Here is a 17810-nt window from a genome sequence, read left to right on the forward strand (position 1 = left end):
GATTAATATTCTTGGTTCTTTCGGTAAAGTCACGTAGAAGGGAAACAATAAAATAATAAAAATAAAATATATAAAACAATAAAATTCTCATAATCTGATGACTGTTGCAATCGAAACGTCGTGAGAATTTTATTGTTTTATATATATTTTATTGTTATTTTATTGTTTTCTTTCTACGTGACTTTACCGAAAGAACCAAGAATATAGCAGATATATTATTACTCGCATTTTTCCCGTCCAAGGACGAATATGCATTGCAGTAAATGTGAAACTTGCAAGCGACAAGCAGCCGGCGACGTGATACATTCATTGCATCCGTTCGTGTGCAATGTGTAAGGCCGCGGTGACCCAGACTGGTTTCATGTCAAGGTTATAATCCCTTGTTCATCACGACGTCCTTTTTACTCCCATGTCTCAACAACAGCGCTACGGAGATCACGTGATGACGTGACGGTTGTCAGTTGACGCCGGGGAGGGGGGAGGAGGCGCCTCGCCCCCCCATGTGGAGTGACGTCAGCCGCTCATGATTATTAATGAGGGGGGTTCTCAATGCGGAGTGACGTCAGGCGCTCATGATTATTCATGAGGGGGGTTCTCAATGCGGAGTGACGTCAGCCGCTCATGATTATTAATCAGGGGGTTCTCAATGCGGAGTGACGTCAGCCGTCATGATTATTAATGAGGGGGGGTTCTCAATGCGGAGTGACGTCACCCGCTCATGATTATTAATGAGGGGGTTCTCAATGCGGAGTGACGTCACCCGCTCATGATTATTAATGAGGGTCGGGTCCATGTGGAGGACGTCACCCGCTCATGATTATTAATGAGATATATTATTACTGGTGGAGTGACGTGACGCGCGTTACACACTGACATCCTTGGGTAATACTGGTAGCAACATCATTTTCACCATCGGCCATCGTGGTTACACCCAAGCTCCACCCCCACCCAGTTGATTATCGCGACACAGCGCAAGAGAAGCACAGTTAATGATTGGCACGTCGCGTGTAGTGGGATGGGTGTGTGAAGTGTGGGTACTCCGGATTATTCCGAGATGTACCGCCCCCCCCCCACCATAGCAGAGGGGCTGTCTCGAGTGGAGGTCTCCACCACAGGCAATGGCACTTGCAGGGCTGCGCCTTGACATTGTTTTTTTTTCTCAAGGGGAACTGGAGCCGTCCCGTGGCCCGGTGTGAGCGAGACCACAATGCTGCCCAGCGCGTGGCTCGACGTTCTGTTGAAGGCTGTGTGGGAGGCCTTTGTCCTTTGACCACACGGTGCACCTAGCCTGGCACGAGCGGGTCTCGTGAGCGGCGAGGCTCGCTCACACACCGCTTGTAAAATGTGACTGTCACTGCCATCGTGAGGGTGACGGGGAGGGGAGGGAGAGATGAGGGTGGAGAGAGAGAGGCGAGGGACAGGAAGAGAGAGAGTGGCTGACAGGAAGAAGACATCAGAGAGGGGGGTAGAGAGGGGGGTAGAGAGAGAGGGAACGGGTAAGGAGAGCAGAGCGAGACATCTATTGTTAAATCTTTCATTTAAAAGGGGGGGGGGAGAGATTAAAAAACAAAACGAAATGATGAACGAAGCAAAGTGCCGACTACACCGAGCATATTCTTGTTTCCTCTGACGGTAAACAAAGAGAGAGAGGCGAGAGGGAGCGGGAGAGATGGCACAAGAGAGGCGAGTGGAAGGACAAGAGAGTTGCCGAGAGGAAGACAGGCGGGAGGGGTGGAGGAGGAAGCAGCGAGACGAGACAGAGAGGCTGGGAGCTGGGGAGGAGAGTTTAGAGGCAGAGTCGAGGGCAGTGACGTGCGGTGAGGTCAATGGCTGGGGAGGCACTGGCTAGTCACTCAGAGCCAGGTTCACGCACTAAGGGGGGCGTGTCCTCACTGGGGGGCGTGTCCTAACTGGGGGCGTGGCCTCACTGAGGTGGGCGTGTCGAACACGCCCCCCTCAGTGAGGCAGATGTGATAGCTGCCTCCCCTGGCGCCTTTTCTTTGCAGTTTCATGACGAGACCAGCGAGCCTAAATATCTTTATACACATACGGGACACATCCCCCCACAATATTCAAATATTCTCAAAATGCCCTCCCCCCCCCCCAATATATTGCTATAAAATAGATTTCTGTTGATATGATTGTGGTTATGGTTGTACTTTATTAATCCCTAATCTCTGCCATTACATACAATGAAACAAGAAAAGGTTAAAAAAACAAAGAAAAAACAGAGCAATGTAAATACAATAACACTATTAGACATTATTGTAAAAAAAAAATCATTTAAAAAATGTCCACCTCACGTGTTGGTGAATTTTTGTAATATTTTATGCAGGAAATGGCAAGAAGATTTGGTCCCTCGCAATGTTGACTCCATTCGCTACGACCTTTGGGTGACACACGGAGAGATCTGGTAACGCGCTCATTGCTCGCGCTCCATGCAGTTGCTGAGCGCGGTTGCGCAATCACAGGGGAGGCTGAGCTCGTCGCTGCCTCACCTCCCGTCTCTCCCTGCAAGTATTTCCAGCGGACACACCGCAAATTTGGCGACGTTGACTATGAAAAGGATTGGAACCGTACAGAAATGACATCAATAACACAGATCGGTGGGGGGTTGGGGGGGTAGGAAAAAAAACTTACATTTTTTTATTTGATTATTTTTGTTACTTTTTCCGTAACAGCTAATTCCCCCCCCGCACGTCCCTGATAGAGGAGAGAGACGCACGCACACACACCGAGAGAGTGAGGGACACGATCTTCGCCTCACGATGTCCTCCTCGCTTGCCGCTTCCCAATGGCCGCCACGTCGAGGCGGCGGCGGGGGGAGGAGGGAGCGGAGATTTTCTGGTTCCGGTCGCTCGCTCCACCTCATCCGTCTCCCCGCTCCACCTCATCCGTCTCCCCGCTCCACCTCATCCGTCTCCTCGCTCCACCTCATCCGTCTCCCCGCTCCACCTCATCCGTCTCCTCGCTCCACCTCATCCGTCTCCTCGCCCCACCTCATCCGTCTCCTCGCTCCACCTCATCCGTCTCCCCGCCCCACCTCATCCGTCTCCTCGCTCCACCTCATCCGTCTCCTCGCTCCACCTCATCCGTCTCCTCGCTCCACCTCATCCGTCTCCCCGCTCCACCTCATCCATCTCCTCGCTCCACCTCATCCGTCTCCTCGCTCCACCTCATCCGTCTCCTCGCTCCACCTCATCCGTCTCCCCGCCCCACCTCATCCGTCTCCTCGCTCCACCTCATCCGTCTCCCCGCTCCACCTCATCCGTCTCCTCGCTCCACCTCATCCGTCTCCTCGCTCCTGCCTCATCCGTCTCCTCGCTCCACCTCATCCGTCTCCTCCTCCTCCTGCCTCCCTCCTCCTTCCTCCTCCTCGTCCTTCGTCGTCCCCGGCGCGGACAGCCGGCCCGTGCAGTCGACCTTGCAGTAGTAGTTGTTGTTGTGGTTGTTGTTGTGGTGGTGGTGGTGAAGACGTCGGCACCGTCATGGTGGTCGCCGGTAGCGGCGACAGCAGCAGCGGCGGCAGCGGCATGAAGTGAGTCCAGCCGGGAGAGAGTGGAGTGGTGTGTGTGGTGTATGTGTGTGGGGAGAGAGTGGTGTGTGTGTGTGGTGTGTGTGTGTGGTGTGTGTGTGTGTGGGGAGAGAGTGGTGTGTGTGTGTGGTGTATGTGTGTGTGGGGAGAGAGTGTGTGGTGTATGTGTGTGGGGAGAGAGTGGAGTGGTGTGTGTGGTGTGTGTGTGGGGAGAGAGTGGTGTGTGTGTGTGTGGTGTGTGTGTGTGTGGTGTGTGTGTGGGGAGAGAGTGGTGTGTGTGGTGTGTGTGTGGGGAGAGAGTGGTGTGTGTGTGTGGTGTGTGTGTGTGTGGTGTGTGTGTGTGTGGTGTGTGTGTGGGGAGAGAGTGGTGTGTGTGGTGTGTGTGTGGGGAGAGAGTGGTGTGTGTGTGTGTGGTGTGTGTGTGGGGAGAGAGTGGTGTGTGTGTGGGGAGAGAGTGGTGTGTGTGTGGTGTGTGTGTGCGGAGAGAGTGGTGTGTGTGTGTGGAGAGAGAGTGGTGTGTGTGTGGTGTGTGTGTGTGTGGGGAGAGTGTGGTGTGTGTGTGTGGTGTGTGTGGGGAGAGAGTGGTGTGTGGTGTGTGTGGGGAGAGAGTGGTGTGTGTGGTGTATGTGTGGGAGAGAGTGGTGTGTGTGTGTGGTGTGTGTGTGTGAGGAGAGAGTGGTGTGTGTGGGGAGAGAGTGGTGTGTGTGGGAGAGAGTGGTGTGTGTGGGGAGATAGTGGTGTGTGTGGTGTATGTGTGTGTGTGGGGAGAGAGTGGTGTGTGTGTGGGGAGAGAGTGGTGTGTGTGTCTGTGTGGTGATAGAGTGGTGTGTGTGTGTGTGGTGTGTGTGTGAGAGTGGTGTGTGTGGGAGAGAGTGGTATGGTGTGTGTGTGGGGAGAGAGTGGTGTGTGTGGTGTGTGTGTGGTGTGTGTGGGAGGGAGTGGTGTCTGTGTGTGGGGAGAGAATTGTGTGTGGTGTGTAGGATGGAGTGGTGTGTGTGTGTGGGGAGAGAATTGTGTGTGGTGTGTGGGAGTGAGTGGTGTGTATGGAAGAGAGTGGTGTGTGTGTGGTGTGTGGGGAGGGAATGGTGTGTGTGTGGTGTGTGTGTGTGGTGTGTGTCTGTGTATGTGGTGTGTGTGTGGTGTGTTTGGGAGAGAGTGGTGGTGTGTGTGTGTGGGAGAGAGTGGTGGTGTGTGTGTGTGGGAGAGAGTGGTGTGTGCGTGGGGAGTGGTGTGTGGTGTGCGTGTGGGGAATGGTGTGTGGCGTGTGTGGGGAGTGGTGTGTGTGGCGTGTGTGTGTGTGTGTGGGGAGTGGTTTGTGTGTGTGTGTGGGAGAGAGTGGTGTGTGTGTGGTGTGTGTGGGAGAGAGTGGTGTGTGTGTGTGTGTGTGGGAGAGAGTGGTGTGTGTGTGTGGTGTGTGTGTGTGGGAGAGAGTGGTGTGTGTGTGTGGTGTGTGTGTGTGTGGGGAGTGGTGTGTGTGGTGTGTGTGTGATGTGTGTGTGTGGTGTGTGTGGGGAGTGGTGTGTGTGGTGTGTGTGTGGAGAGAGTGGTGTGTGTGTGGTGTATGTGTGGGGAGAGAGTGGTGTGTGTGTGGAGAGAGTGGTGTGTGTGTGGTGTATGTGTGGGGAGAGAGTGGTGTGTGTGTGGGGAGAGAGTGGTGTATGTGTGGTATGTGTGTGTGTGTGGAGAATGGTGTGTGTGTGGTGTGTGTGTGTGGTGTATGTGTGGGGAGAGAGTGGTGTGTGTGTGGTGTGTGTGTGGTGTGTGTGTGGGGAGAGAGTGGAGTGGTGTGTGTGTGTGTGTGGTGTGTGTGTGGGGAGAGTGGTGTGTGTGTGGTGTGTATGTGTGGTGTGTATGTGTGGTGTATGTGTGTGTGGTGTATGTGTGGGGAGAGAGTGGTGTGTGTGTGGTGTGTGTGTGTGTGGTGTGTGTGTGGGGAGAGAGTGGTGTGTGTGTGGTTTGTGTGTGGGGAGAGAGTGGTGTGTGTGGTGTGTGTGTGGGGAGAGAGTGGTGTGTGTGTCTGGTGTGTGTGTGTGTGGTGTGTGTGTGGGGAGAGAGTGGTGTGTGTGTGGTGTGTGTGTGTGCGGAGAGAGTGGTGTGTGTGGAGAGAGAGAGTGGTGTGTGGGGAGAGTGTGGTGTGTGTGTGTGGTGTGTGTGGGGAGAGAGTGGTGTGTGTGTGTGGTGTGTGTGGGGAGAGAGTGGTGTGTGTGGTGTATGTGTGGGAGAGAGTGGTGTGTGTGTGTGTGGTGTGTGTGTGAGGAGAGAGTGGTGTGTGTGGGGAGAGAGTGGTGTGTGTGGGAGAGAGTGGTGTGTGTGGGGAGATAGTGGTGTGTGTGGTGTATGTGTGTGTGTGGGGAGAGAGTGGTGTGTGTGTGGTGTGTGTGTGGGGAGAGAGTGGTGTGTGTGTCTGTGTGGTGATAGAGTGGTGTGTGTGTGGGGAGAGAGTGGTGTGTGTGTGTGGGGAGAGAGTGGTGTGTGTGGGGAGAGAGTGGTGTGTGTGGGAGAGAGTGGTGTGTGTGGGGAGATAGTGGTGTGTGTGGTGTATGTGTGTGTGTGGGGAGAGAGTGGTGTGTGTGTGGTGTGTGTGTGGGGAGAGAGTGGTGTGTGTGTCTGTGTGGGGATAGAGTGGTGTGTGTGTGTCTGTGTGGGGAGAGAGTGGAGTGGTGTGTGTGTCGTGTGTGGTGTGTGTGTGGTGTGTGTGTGGGGAGAGAGTGGTGTGTGTGTGTGTGTGTGGGGAGAGAGTGGTGTGTGGTGTGTGTGGGGAGAGAGTGGTGTGTGTGTGTGGTGTGTGTGTGAGAGTGGTGTGTGTGGTGTGTGTGGGAGAGAGTGGTATGGTGTGTGTGTGGGGAGAGAGTGGTGTGTGTGGTGTGTGTGTGGTGTGTGTGGGAGGGAGTGGTGTGTGTGTGTGGGGAGAGAATTGTGTGTGGTGTGTGGGAGGGAGTGGTGTGTGTGTGTGGGGAGAGAATTGTGTGTGGTGTGTGGGAGTGAGTGGTGTGTGTGGAAGAGAGTGGTGTGTGTGTGGTGTGTGGGGAGGGAATGGTGTGTGTGTGTGTGTGGGAGAGAGTGGTGTGTGTGGTGTGTGTGTGTGGTGTGTGTGTGGGGAGAGAGTGGTGTGTGTGTGGTGTGTGGGGAGGGAATGGTGTGTGTGTGGTGTGTGTGTGTGGTGTGTGTCTGTGTATGTGGTGTGTGTGTGTGTGGTGTGTTTGGGAGAGAGTGGTGGTGTGTGTGTGTGGGAGAGAGTGGTGTGTGTGTGTGGGGAGTGGTGTGTGCGTGGCGAGTGGTGTGTGGTGTGCGTGTGGGGATGGTGTGTGTGGCGTGTGTGGGGAGTGGTGTGTGTGGCGTGTGTGTGTGTGTGGGGAGTGGTTTGTGTGTGTGTGTGGGAGAGAGTGGTGTGTGTGTGGTGTGTGTGGGAGAGAGTGGTGTGTGTGTGTGTGTGTGGGAGAGAGTGGTGTGTGTGTGTGGTGTGTGTGTGTGGGAGAGAGTGGTGTGTGTGTGTGGTGTGTGTGTGTGTGGGGAGTGGTGTGTGTGTGGTGTGTGTGTGATGTGTGTGTGTGGTGTGTGTGGGGAGTGGTGTGTGTGGTGTGTGTGTGGAGAGAGTGGTGTGTGTGTGGTGTATGTGTGGGGAGAGAGTGGTGTGTGTGTGGGGAGAGAGTGGTGTATGTGTGGTATGTGTGTGTGTGTGGAGAATGGTGTGTGTGTGGTGTGTGTGTGTGTGGTGTATGTGTGGGGAGAGAGTGGTGTGTGTGTGTGGTGTGTGTGTGGTGTGTGTGTGGGGAGAGAGTGGAGTGGTGTGTGTGGTGTGTGTGTGTGGGGAGAGAGTGGTGTGTGTGTGGTGTATGTGGGTGGGGAGAGAGTGGAGTGGTGTGTGTGGGGTGTGTGTGGAGAGAGTGGTGTGTGTGTGGTGTATGTGTGGGGAGAGAGTGGTGTGTGTGGTGTGTGTGTGGGGAGAGAGTGGTGTATGTGTGGTATGTGTGGAGAATGGTGTGTGTGTGGTGTGTGTGTGGGTGTATGTGTGGTATGTGTGGAGAATGGTGTGTGTGTGGTGTGTGTGTGTAGTGTATGTGTGGGGAGAGAGTGGTGTGTGTGTGGTGTGTGTGTGTGGTGTATGTGTGTGTGGTGTGTGTGGAGAGAGAGTGGTGTGTGTGTGGTGTGTGTGGGGAGAGAGTGGTGTGTATGTGTGTGTGTGGGAGAGAGTGGTGTGGGGAGAGAGTGGCGTGTGTGGGGTGTGTGTGTGGTGTGTGTGTGTGTGTGGTGTGTGTGGGGAGAGAGTAGTGTGTGTGGGGAGAGAGTGGTGTGTGTGGGGAGAGAGTGGTGTGTGTGGGGAGATAGTGGTGTGTGTGGTGTATGTGTGTGTGTGGGGAGAGAGTGGTGTGTGTGTCTGTGTGGGGAGAGAGTGGTGTGTGTGTGTGGGGAGAGAGTGGTGTGTGTGTCTGTGTGGGGATAGAGTGGTGTGTGTGTGTGTCTGTGTGGGGAGAGAGTGGAGTGGTGTGTGGTGTGTGTGTGGGGAGAGAGTGGTGTGTGTGTGGGGAGAGAGTGGTGTATGTGTGTGGTGTGTGTGTGGGGGGAGAGTGGTGTGTGGTGTGTGTGAGAGAGTGGTGTGTGTGGTGTGTGTGGGAGAGAGTGGTATGGTGTGTGTGTGGGGAGAGAGTGGTGTGTGTGTGTGGTGTGTGTGTGTGTGTGTGGTTTATGTGTGGGGAGAGAGTGGTGTGTGTGTGTGGTGTTTGTGTGTGTGGGGAGAGAGTGGTGTGTGTGTGTGGTGTATGTGTGGTGAGAGAGTGGTGTGTGTGTGTGTGGGGAGAGAGTGGAGTGGTGTGTGTGTGTGTGTGGTGTGTGTGTGGGGAGAGTGGTGTGAGTGGTGAGTGTGTGGTGTGTATGTGTGGTGTGTATGTGTGGTGTATGTGTGTGTGGTGTATGTGTGGGGAGAGAGTGGTGTGTGTGTGTGTGGTGTGTGTGTGGTGTGTGTGTGGGGAGAGAGTGGTGTGTGTGGTGTGTGTGTGGGGAGAGAGTGGTGTGTGTGTCTGGTGTGTGTGTGTGGTGTGTGTGTGGGGAGAGAGTGGTGTGTGTGTGGTGTGTGTGTGTCCGCGGAGAGAGTGGTGTGTGTGTGTGGAGAGAGAGTGGTGTGTGTGTGGTGTGTGTGTGTGGGGAGAGTGTGGTGTGTGTGTGTGGTGTGTGTGGGGAGAGAGTGGTGTGTGTGTGGTGTGTGTGGGGAGAGAGTGGTGTGTGTGGTGTATGTGTGGGAGAGAGTGGTGTGTGGTGTGTGTGTGAGGAGAGAGTGGTGTGTGTGGGGAGAGAGTGGTGTGTGTGGGAGAGAGTGGTGTGTGTGGGGAGATAGTGGTGTGTGTGGTGTATGTGTGTGTGTGGGGAGAGAGTGGTGTGTGTGTGGTGTGTGTGTGGGGAGAGAGTGGTGTGTGTGTCTGTGTGGTGATAGAGTGGTGTGTGTGTGGGGAGAGAGTGGTGTGTGTGTGGTGTGTGTGTGGGGAGAGAGTGGTGTGTGTGGGGAGAGAGTGGTGTGTGTGGGGAGAGAGTGGTGTGTGTGGGAGAGAGTGGTGTGTGTGGGGAGATAGTGGTGTGTGTGGTGTATGTGTGTGTGTGGGGAGAGAGTGGTGTGTGTGTGGTGTGTGTGTGGGGAGAGAGTGGTGTGTGTGTCTGTGTGGGGAGAGAGTGGAGTGGTGTGTGTGTCGTGTGTGGTGTGTGTGTGGGGAGAGAGTAGTGTGTGTGTGTGTGTGGGGAGAGAGTGGTGTGTGGTGTGTGTGTGTGGTGTGTGTGTGAGAGTGGTGTGTGTGGTGTGTGTGGGAGAGAGTGGTATGGTGTGTGTGTGGGGAGAGAGTGGTGTGTGTGGTGTGTGTGTGGTGTGTGTGGGAGGGAGTGGTGTGTGTGTGTGGGGAGAGAATTGTGTGTGGTGTGTGGGAGGGAGTGGTGTGTGTGTGTGGGGAGAGAATTGTGTGTAGTGTGTGGGAGAGAGTGGTGTGTGTGGTGTGTGTGTGTGGTGTGTGTGTGGGGAGAGAGTGGTGTGTATGGAAGAGAGTGGTGTGTGTGTGGTGTGTGGGGAGGGAATGGTGTGTGTGTGGTGTGTGTGTGTGGTGTGTGTCTGTGTATGTGGTGTGTGTGTGTGTGGTGTGTTTGGGAGAGAGTGGTGGTGTGTGTGTGTGGGAGAGAGTGGTGTGTGTGTGTGGGGAGTGGTGTGTGCGTGGGGAGTGGTGTGTGGTGTGCGTGTGGGGAATGGTGTGTGTGGCGTGTGTGGGGAGTGGTGTGTGTGGCGTGTGTGTGTGTGTGGGGAGTGGTTTGTGTGTGTGTGTGGGAGAGAGTGGTGTGTGTGTGGTGTGTATGGGAGAGAATGGTGTGTGTGTGTGTGGGAGAGAGTGGTGTGTGTGTGTGGTGTGTGTGGGAGAGAGTGGTGTGTGTGTGTGGTGTGTGTGTGTGTGGGGAGTGGTGTATGTGTGGTGTGTGTGTGATGTGTGTGTGTGGTGTGTGTGGGGAGTGGTGTGTGTGGTGTGTATGGGAGAGAGTGGTGCGTGTGTGTGTGTGGTGTGTGTGATGTGTGGTGTGTGTGTGTGGTGTGTGTGTGGTGTGTGTGTGGGGAATGGTGTGTGGGGAATGGTGTGTGTGGGGAATAGTGTGCGTGTGTGGTGTGTGTGGTGTGTCTGTGGTGTGTGTGTGGGGGAGAGTGGTGTGTGTGTGGGAAGTGGTGTGTGTGGGAGAGAGTGGTGTGTGTGGGAGTGGTGTGTGTGTGTGTGGTGTGTCTGTGGTGTGTGGTGTGTGTGTGGTGTGTCTGTGTTGTGTGGGGAGTGGTGTGTAGAGTGGTGTGTGTGGGAGAGAGTGGTGTGTGAAGAGTGGTGTGTGTTTGGGGAGTGGTGTGTGTGGGAGAGAGTGGTGTGTGTAGGAGAGAGTGGTGTGTTTGGGAGAGAGTGGTGTGTGTGGGAGAGAGTGGTGTGTGGGAGAGAGTGGTGTGTGTGTGTGTGGGGAGTGGTGTATGGGAGAGAGTGGTGTCTGTGGGAGAGAGTGGTGTGTGTGTGGTGTGTCTGTGGTGTGTGGTGTGTGTGAGAGAGAGTGGTGTGTGTGGGAGAGAGTGGTGTGTATGTGGTGTGTCTGTGGTGTGTGAAGAGTGGTGTGTGTTTGGGGAGTGGTGTGTGTGGGAGAGAGTGGTGTGTGTGGGAGAGAGTGGTGTGTGGTGTGTGTGTGGTGTGTGGTGTGTGTGTGGTGTGTAGGAGAGAGTGGGGTGTGTAGAGTGGTGTGTGTGGGAGAGAGTGGTGTGTGTGTGTGGGGAGTGGTGTGTGTGTGGGAGAGAGTGGTGTGTGTGGGGAGTGGTATGTGTGTGGTGTGTGGGAGAGAGTGGTGTGTGTGTGTGGTGTGTCTGTGGTGTGTGGGAGAGAGTATTGTGTGTGGGAGAGAGTGTTGTGTGTGGTGTGTGTGTGTGGTGTGTCTGTGGTGTGTGGGAGAGAGTGTTGTGTGGTGTGTCTGTGGTGTGTGAGGAGTGGTGTGTGTGAGAGTGGTGTGTGTGTGTGGTGTGTGGGAGAGAGTGTTGTGTGTGTGTGGTGTGTGGGAGAGAGTGGTGTGTGTGTGGTGTGTGGGAGAGAGTGGTGTGTGTGTGGTGTGTATGTGTTGTGTGTGTGAGAGTGGTGTGTGTGGTGTGTCTGTGGTGTGTGGGGAGTGGTGTGTGTGGTGTGTCTGTGGTGTGTGAGGAGTGGTGTGTGTGGGAGAAAGTGGTGTGTGTGTGTGGTGTGTCTGTGGTGTGTGGGAGAGAGTGGTGTGTGTGGTGTGTCTGTGGTGTGTGAGGAGTGGTGTGTGTGGGGAGTGGTGTGTGTGGTGTGTGTGTGTGGTGTTTCTGTGGTGTGTGGGAGAGAGTGGTGTGTCTGTGGTGTGTGGGAGAGAGTGGTGTGTGTGGTGTGTCTGTGGTGTGTGAGGAGTGGTGTGTGTGGGGAGTGGTGTGTGGGAGAGAGTGGTGTGTGTGTGTGTGGTATGTGTGTGGTGTGTGGGAGAGAGTGGTGTGTGTGTGAGAGTGTTGTGTGTGTGAGAGTGTTGTGTGTGTGAGAGTGGTGTGTCTGTGGTGTGTGTGTGTGGTGTGTCTGTGGTGTGTGTGAGAGTGGGGGGCGGTAGTGCAGCAGTCACCAACACCGGTGACGAGTATCTGAACCGCTCCTGGGCCTCCCCTAGGTTGACTCAGCCTCAAACGAGTACCTGGTGCGGTGTGTAGTAAACATCGCCACTGGGGAGACAAAGGCGGCCGGGCGTGGTGTTGTCCACCCACCCGCTCGTGTACCACAGTGCCGGCTAACAGCACTTGCCCCAACAGCCTGTCAAGGCTACACGGGGGATCTTTGCCCGTGTCGTGTATTTTGAGTGTGAGATCGAGTTACACGTTGCCTAAGTGTCCACGGCAAAGGGATACAAAGGCGGCTCGGTCGTGGTAAACCACCTACTCCACACCACCACCATCACACTTTATCTTTTACAAGGCGTCCTCTCTCACAGCACGTACCCCATGAAGGGGAGTGATTAGTCTGTGTGTGTGTGTTCATTGTGTGTGTGCGTTGATTGTGTGTGTGTTCATTGTGTGTGTGTGTTCATTGTGTGTGTGTTCATTGTGTGTGTGTTGATTGTGTGTGTGTTCATTGTGTGTGTTGATTGTGTGTGTGTGTGTGTTGATTGTGTGTGTGTGTTGATTGTGTGTGTTGATTGTGTGTGTTGATTGTGTGTGTGTGTGTTGATTGTGTGTGTGTTCATTGTGTGTGTGTTTGTTCATTGTGTGTGTGTTGATTGTGTGTGTGTGTTGATTGTGTGTGTGTGCGTTGATTGTGTGTGTGTGTGTTCATTGTGTGTGTTGATTGTGTGTGTGTGTTTATTGTGTGTGTGTGTTGACTGTGTGTGTGTTGACTGTGTGTGTGTTTATTGTGTGTGTTTGTGTTCATTGTGTGTGTGCGTTGATTGTGTGTGTGCGTTGATTGTGTGTGTGTGTTGATTGTGTGTTGAATATGTGTTTGTGTGTTGATTGTGTGTGTGTGTTGACTGTGTGTGTGTTGATTGTGTGTGTGTTGATTGTGTGTGTGTTGAGTGTGTGTGTGTGTTGATTGTGTGTGTGTGTTGATTGTGTGTGTGTGTTGATTGTGTGTGTGTGTTGATTGTGTGTTTGTGTTGATTGTGTGTGTTGATTGTGTGTGTGTGTTGACTGTGTGTGTGTTGACTGTGTGTGTGTTGATTGTGTGTGTGTTGATTGTGTGTGTGTGTTGAGTGTGTGTGTGTGTGTTGATTGTGTGTGTGTGTTGACTGTGTGTGTGTGTGTTGATGTGTGTTTTTGTGTTGACTGTGTGTGTGTTGATTGTGTGTGTGTTGACTATGTGTGTGTGTGTTGACTGTGTGTGTGTTGATTGTGTGTGTGTTGATTGTGTGTGTGTTGAGTGTGTGTGTGTTGATTGTGTGTGTGTGTGTTGACTGTGTGTGTGTGTGTTGATGTGTGTGTTTGTGTTGACTGTGTGTGTGTGTGTGTTGATTGTGTGTGTTGATTGTGTGTGTGGGTGTGTTGACTGTGTGTGTGTGTGTTGACTGTGTGTGTGTGTTGATTGTGTGTGTGTGTGTTGATTGTGTGTGTGTGTTTATTGTGTGTGTGTGTTTATTGTGTGTGTGTTGATTGTGTGTGTGTGTTGATTGTGTGTTTGTGTTGATTGTGTGTGTTGATTGTGTGTGTGTGTTGAGTGTGTGTGTGTTGACTGTGTGTGTGTGTTGATTGTGTGTGTGGGTGTGTTCACTGTGTGTGTGTGTGTTGACTGTGTGTGCGTGTTGTGTGTGTGTGTGTTGACTGTGTGTGTGTGTTGATTGTGTGTGTGTTGATTTTGTGTGTGTGTTGATTGTGTGTGTGTGTTGACTGTGTGTGTGTGTTGACTGTGTGTGTGTGTGTTGACAGTGTGTGTGTGTTGATTGTGTGTGTGCGTTGACTGTGTGTGTGTGTGTTGATTGTGTGTGTTGACTGTGTGTGTGTGTGTTGATTGTGTGTGTGTTGAGTGAAGGAGGTTCGAACTACGGCTAACATCTGAACTGGGTTCCGCCCCCCCCCCCCCCCCCAGGGCGACTCGGCCTTTAATGAGTCAGTAGCTGGCGCGGGTATGTAATGGACTTCAGGGGATGTTCGTGAGTCCAGTCCATAAATTAACACTAAGTCCAGGGACTCCTTTACTTACGAACGAGTTAGGTTCCAGGGTGGGGGTCTGTTCGTAAGTCCAACTTTACTCCTGTCGATTCCAAACGCTTGTACGGCGTGTCCACTAAACACGGGGGAATGGCTTTAAAAGTTGTAGAATCTCCTGCAGATGCCACTGGTTCTTCACATTCTGTAGATGTAGATGCCACTGGTTCTTCACGTTGTGCAGATGTAGATGCCACTGGTTCTTCACGTTCTGCAGATGTAGATGCCACTGGTTCTTCACGTTCTGCAGATGTAGATGCCACTGGTTCTTCACGTTCTGCAGATGTAGATGCCACTGGTTCTTCACGTTCTGAAGATGTAGATGCCACTGGTTCTTCACGTTCTGTAGATGCCACTGGTTCTTCACGTTCTACAGATGTAGATGCCACTGGTTCTTCACGTTCTGCAGATGTAGATGCCACTGGTTCTTCACGTTCTGCAGATGTAGATGCCACTGGTTCTTCACGTTGTGTAGATGTAGATGCCACTGGTTCTTCACGTTCTACAGATGTAGATGCCACTGGTTCTTCACGTTCTGCAGATGTAGATGCCACTGGTTCTTCATGTTCTGAATATGTAGATGCCACTGGTTCTTCACGTTCTACAGATGTGGATGCCACCACCGCCATCTATTGCGTGGCGATTGAACTTACGACTCTCAGTCTGAACAGGTTTTTCGTATCTCTGAAAGTCCGTAAGTCGAGTGTTCGTAAGTAGAGGGGACTTTGTACAGCACTGTAACCCCCCCCTCCCCCCCGGGGTTGCTTCAGTCTGATGGTGATGTCACTCCCCCAAACGCAACTCTGTGTTGTTGTGTTGCCATACGCGTCAGTAGTGGGTGTGGGTGTGTGCGTGACCAAGCCTAGGTCGACTCACTGGGGAGACAGGCGGTCGGGCGTAGCGTTGGCCACACCTCCCCTCCTCCACGTGCCTTGATAGCTGCTACTCGCTCACAGCATTTGCTGCACGCGGGAGCTTTGTCTTTTTAGCCCTTGCAGAGAAACGGCATCACCGGTCATGATCTGTCCACTGCTGGTTGAAGCCTCCAGCAACAGCGGTTGTCCCACAGATAGACTCGTCCCCGTCATTGGAGCGTGGAATTTCCACCGCCACTGTCTCTGTAGGGCTGTAAACGGGAAATGATCACCGATCCCTCTGTGCATTTCATGCAAACAGGAAGTCACTTTGGCTTGACTTTGACTCTGGCTGGTTTGTAGTAGATCTGTGTTATTGGCATCAGTACCATACCAGCTGCGTCAATCTCCATATATATACAGTGTGAGGGAAAAAATTATTTGAACCCCTGCTGATTTTGCACGTTTGCCCACTGAGAAAGAAATTATCAGTCTATAATTTTAATGGTAGGTTTATTTGAACAGTGAGAGACAGAATAACAACAACAAAAGCCAGAAAAACACATGTCATAAATGTTATAAATTGATTTGCATTTTAATGAGGGAAATAAGTATTTAACTTGTTGGCAATCACAGAGGTCAGACGTTTCTTGTAGTTGGCCACCAGGTTTGCACACATCTCAGGAGGGATTTTATCCCACTCCTCTTTGCAGATCTTCTCCAAGTCATTAAGGTTTCGAGGCTGACGTTTGGCAACTCGAACCTTCAGCTCCCTCAACAGATTTTCTATGGGATTAAGGTCTGGAGACTGGCTAGGCCACTCCAGGACCTTAAATGTGCTTCTTCTTGAGCCACTCCTTTGTTGCCTTGGCCGTGTGTTTTGGGTCATTGTCATGCTGGAATACCCATCCACAACCCATTTTCAATGCCCTGGCTGAGGAAAGGAGGTTCTCACCCAAGATTTGACGGTACATGGCCCCGTCCATCGCCCCTTTGATGCAGTGAAGTTGTCCTGTCCCCTTAGCAGAAAAACACCCCCAAAGCATAATGTTTCCACCTCCATGTTTGACAGTGGGGATGGTGTTCTTGGGTTCATAGGCAGCATTCCTCCTCCTCCAAACACGGCGAGTTGAGTTGATGCCAAAGAGCTCCATTTTGGTCTCATCTGACCACAACACTTTCACCCAGTTGTCCTCTGAATCATTCTGATGTTCATTTGGCAAACTTCAGACGGGCATGTATATGTGCTTTCTTGAGCAGGGGGACCTTGCGGGCGCTGCAGGATTTCAGTCCTTCACGGCGTAGTGTGTTACCAATTGTTTTCTTGGTGACTATGGTCCCAGCTTCCTTGAGATCATTGACAAGATCCTCCCGTGTAGTTCTGGGCTGATTCCTCACCGTTCTCATGATCATTGCAACCCCACGAGGTGAGATCTTGCATGGAGCCCCAGGCCGAGGGAGATTGCCAGTTCTTTTGTGTTTCTTCCATTTGCGAATAATCGCACCAACTGTTGTCACCTTCTTACCAAGTTGCTTGGTAATGGTCTTGTAGCCCATTCCAACCTTGTGTAGGCCTACAATCTTGTCCCTGATATCCTTGGAGAGCTCTTTGGTCTTGGCCATGGTGGAGAGTTTGGAATCTGATTGATTGCTTCTGTGGACAGGTGTCTTTTATACAGGTAACTAGCTGAGATTAGGAGCACTCCCTTTAAGAGTGTGCTCCTAATCTCAGCTCGTTACCTGTATAAAAGACACCTGGGAGCCAGAAATCTTTCTGATTGAGAGGGGGTCAAATACTTATTTCCCTCATTAAAATGCTAATCAATTTATAACATTTTTGACATGCGTTTTTCTGGATTTTGTTGTTATTCTGTCTCTCACTATTCAAATAAACCTACCATTAAAATTATAGACTGATCAGTTCTTTGTTAGGGGGAAAACGTACAAAATCAGCAGGGGATCAAATAGTTTTTTTCCCTCGCTGTAAAAGGAAAAGTTGTGAATGTGTGTGTCTGTTCAAAATGTTTAGCGTACTTCCCGACATGCAACAAACTTGAAATTTTACGATGTGGGTACTTCCCAGACTGTACACCATGCCAAAAATTATAAAAAAATACACTTTCGTTTTTTTGGGGGGGGCCGAGCTCAATACTGCATATTTATTTTACACGGCAAGTGAGCCGTGACGTCAAATCTGTCACGTGACACCGCGTCGCGCGGCGCTTTGAGACGCGCTTTCTGCGGCCGTCTGGAGTACTCCTTCCGATATTAGGAAGCAATGCGCTATTAAATCATTCCCATTGAAAACGAATTTCTTTCAAACTGCTTTTAGCGTTTGGTTCGTTGCCCTTCGGCCGCGCTTCCAATTAGCGCGGTTGGCTACGGGGACGACGGCACGCGGGTCAAGGTTGGCGACGGAGTGGCAGCCGAGAGGGGCGAGCGGAGGGGACGGAGCGATGAATCCAGCTCGCGCGCTGGTCCGGTTCCTCCTCGTGCCTCCGAGGCGTCTCCGTCTTCCAGAGCGAGGCACTCGCGTGCGACGGCGTGCTGCGCGAGCCCGAAGCATTAATGTTGTCATTGTTGAACTCAAGGTTGACGAAAATAATTCTGCCTTGGGCCTTCGTGGTTTTTCCAAAAATGCTGGCACATTTTTGTTATTCCTGGGCCTCCCCTAGGTCGACTCGGCCTCAAACGAGTACCTGGTGCGGTGTGTAGTAAACACCGCCACTGGGGAGGCAAAGGCGGCCGGGTGTGGTGCTGGCCACCCATCCACCCGTGCGCCGTGCCGGCCTTCATAGGCGCTACACGAGAACAGCACTTGCCCCAGCAGCCTGTGTAGGCTACACGGGGGACCTTTGTATATTGATTGCCTTTCATCATTCTCAGCCGTGGTCAATCCACTGCTGGATGAAGGCCTCCCCAAGCCTCTGCCACCGCCTGTCACGATCCAGTGATGTGACGATCCACTCAGTCTCTACAGACGCACTCAAGAGTTACGTAAAATTTAATTGTACGGTGTTTACCCAGCCTTGTAGAATCCTTACGAATCATTACTTTAGTTTGCAATTATTATTTTTTCAGGAGCACTCAATAACCGCCAATAATTGGTGCTCGGAGCTTGACATTCCTAGCTAATGCATGAGGTCTCCATGTGCTGGGAGTTGCATCGAGAGCCGGTGAGAGGAGCCACGTGGATTAGAGAACAAGCCCTCATTAGGGACATCATCACCCACACTGCTCAGGAGACTGA

General features: G+C 52.4%; 1 protein-coding gene and 1 long non-coding RNA gene across 2 annotated transcripts in view; one reads left to right on the forward strand and one right to left on the reverse strand.

The window, feature by feature from the left end:
• Window positions 1-2141: 2141 nt before the first annotated feature.
• Window positions 2142-3449, reverse strand: LOC142931254 (uncharacterized). Its single transcript, XR_012947261.1, has 2 exons — window positions 3331-3449; window positions 2142-3285 (listed from the first exon to the last, which is right to left on the reverse strand). It is a non-coding gene; the product is annotated as an uncharacterized LOC142931254 (long non-coding RNA).
• LOC116942005 (uncharacterized) overlaps window positions 2769-17810 on the forward strand; it is a 31127-nt gene continuing 16085 nt past the window's right edge. The window contains exon 1 of the mRNA XM_032953503.2: window positions 2769-3538. Coding sequence (XP_032809394.2) covers window positions 2769-3538 — 770 coding nt within the window. The remainder of the gene's footprint in view (window positions 3539-17810) is intronic.

This window comes from Petromyzon marinus, chromosome 1 (assembly GCF_048934315.1).
Source record: "Petromyzon marinus isolate PM22_M1 ecotype Great Lakes invasive population chromosome 1, UKy_Petmar_22M1.pri1.0, whole genome shotgun sequence".
Classification (NCBI taxonomy): Eukaryota; Metazoa; Chordata; class Hyperoartia; order Petromyzontiformes; family Petromyzontidae; genus Petromyzon; species Petromyzon marinus.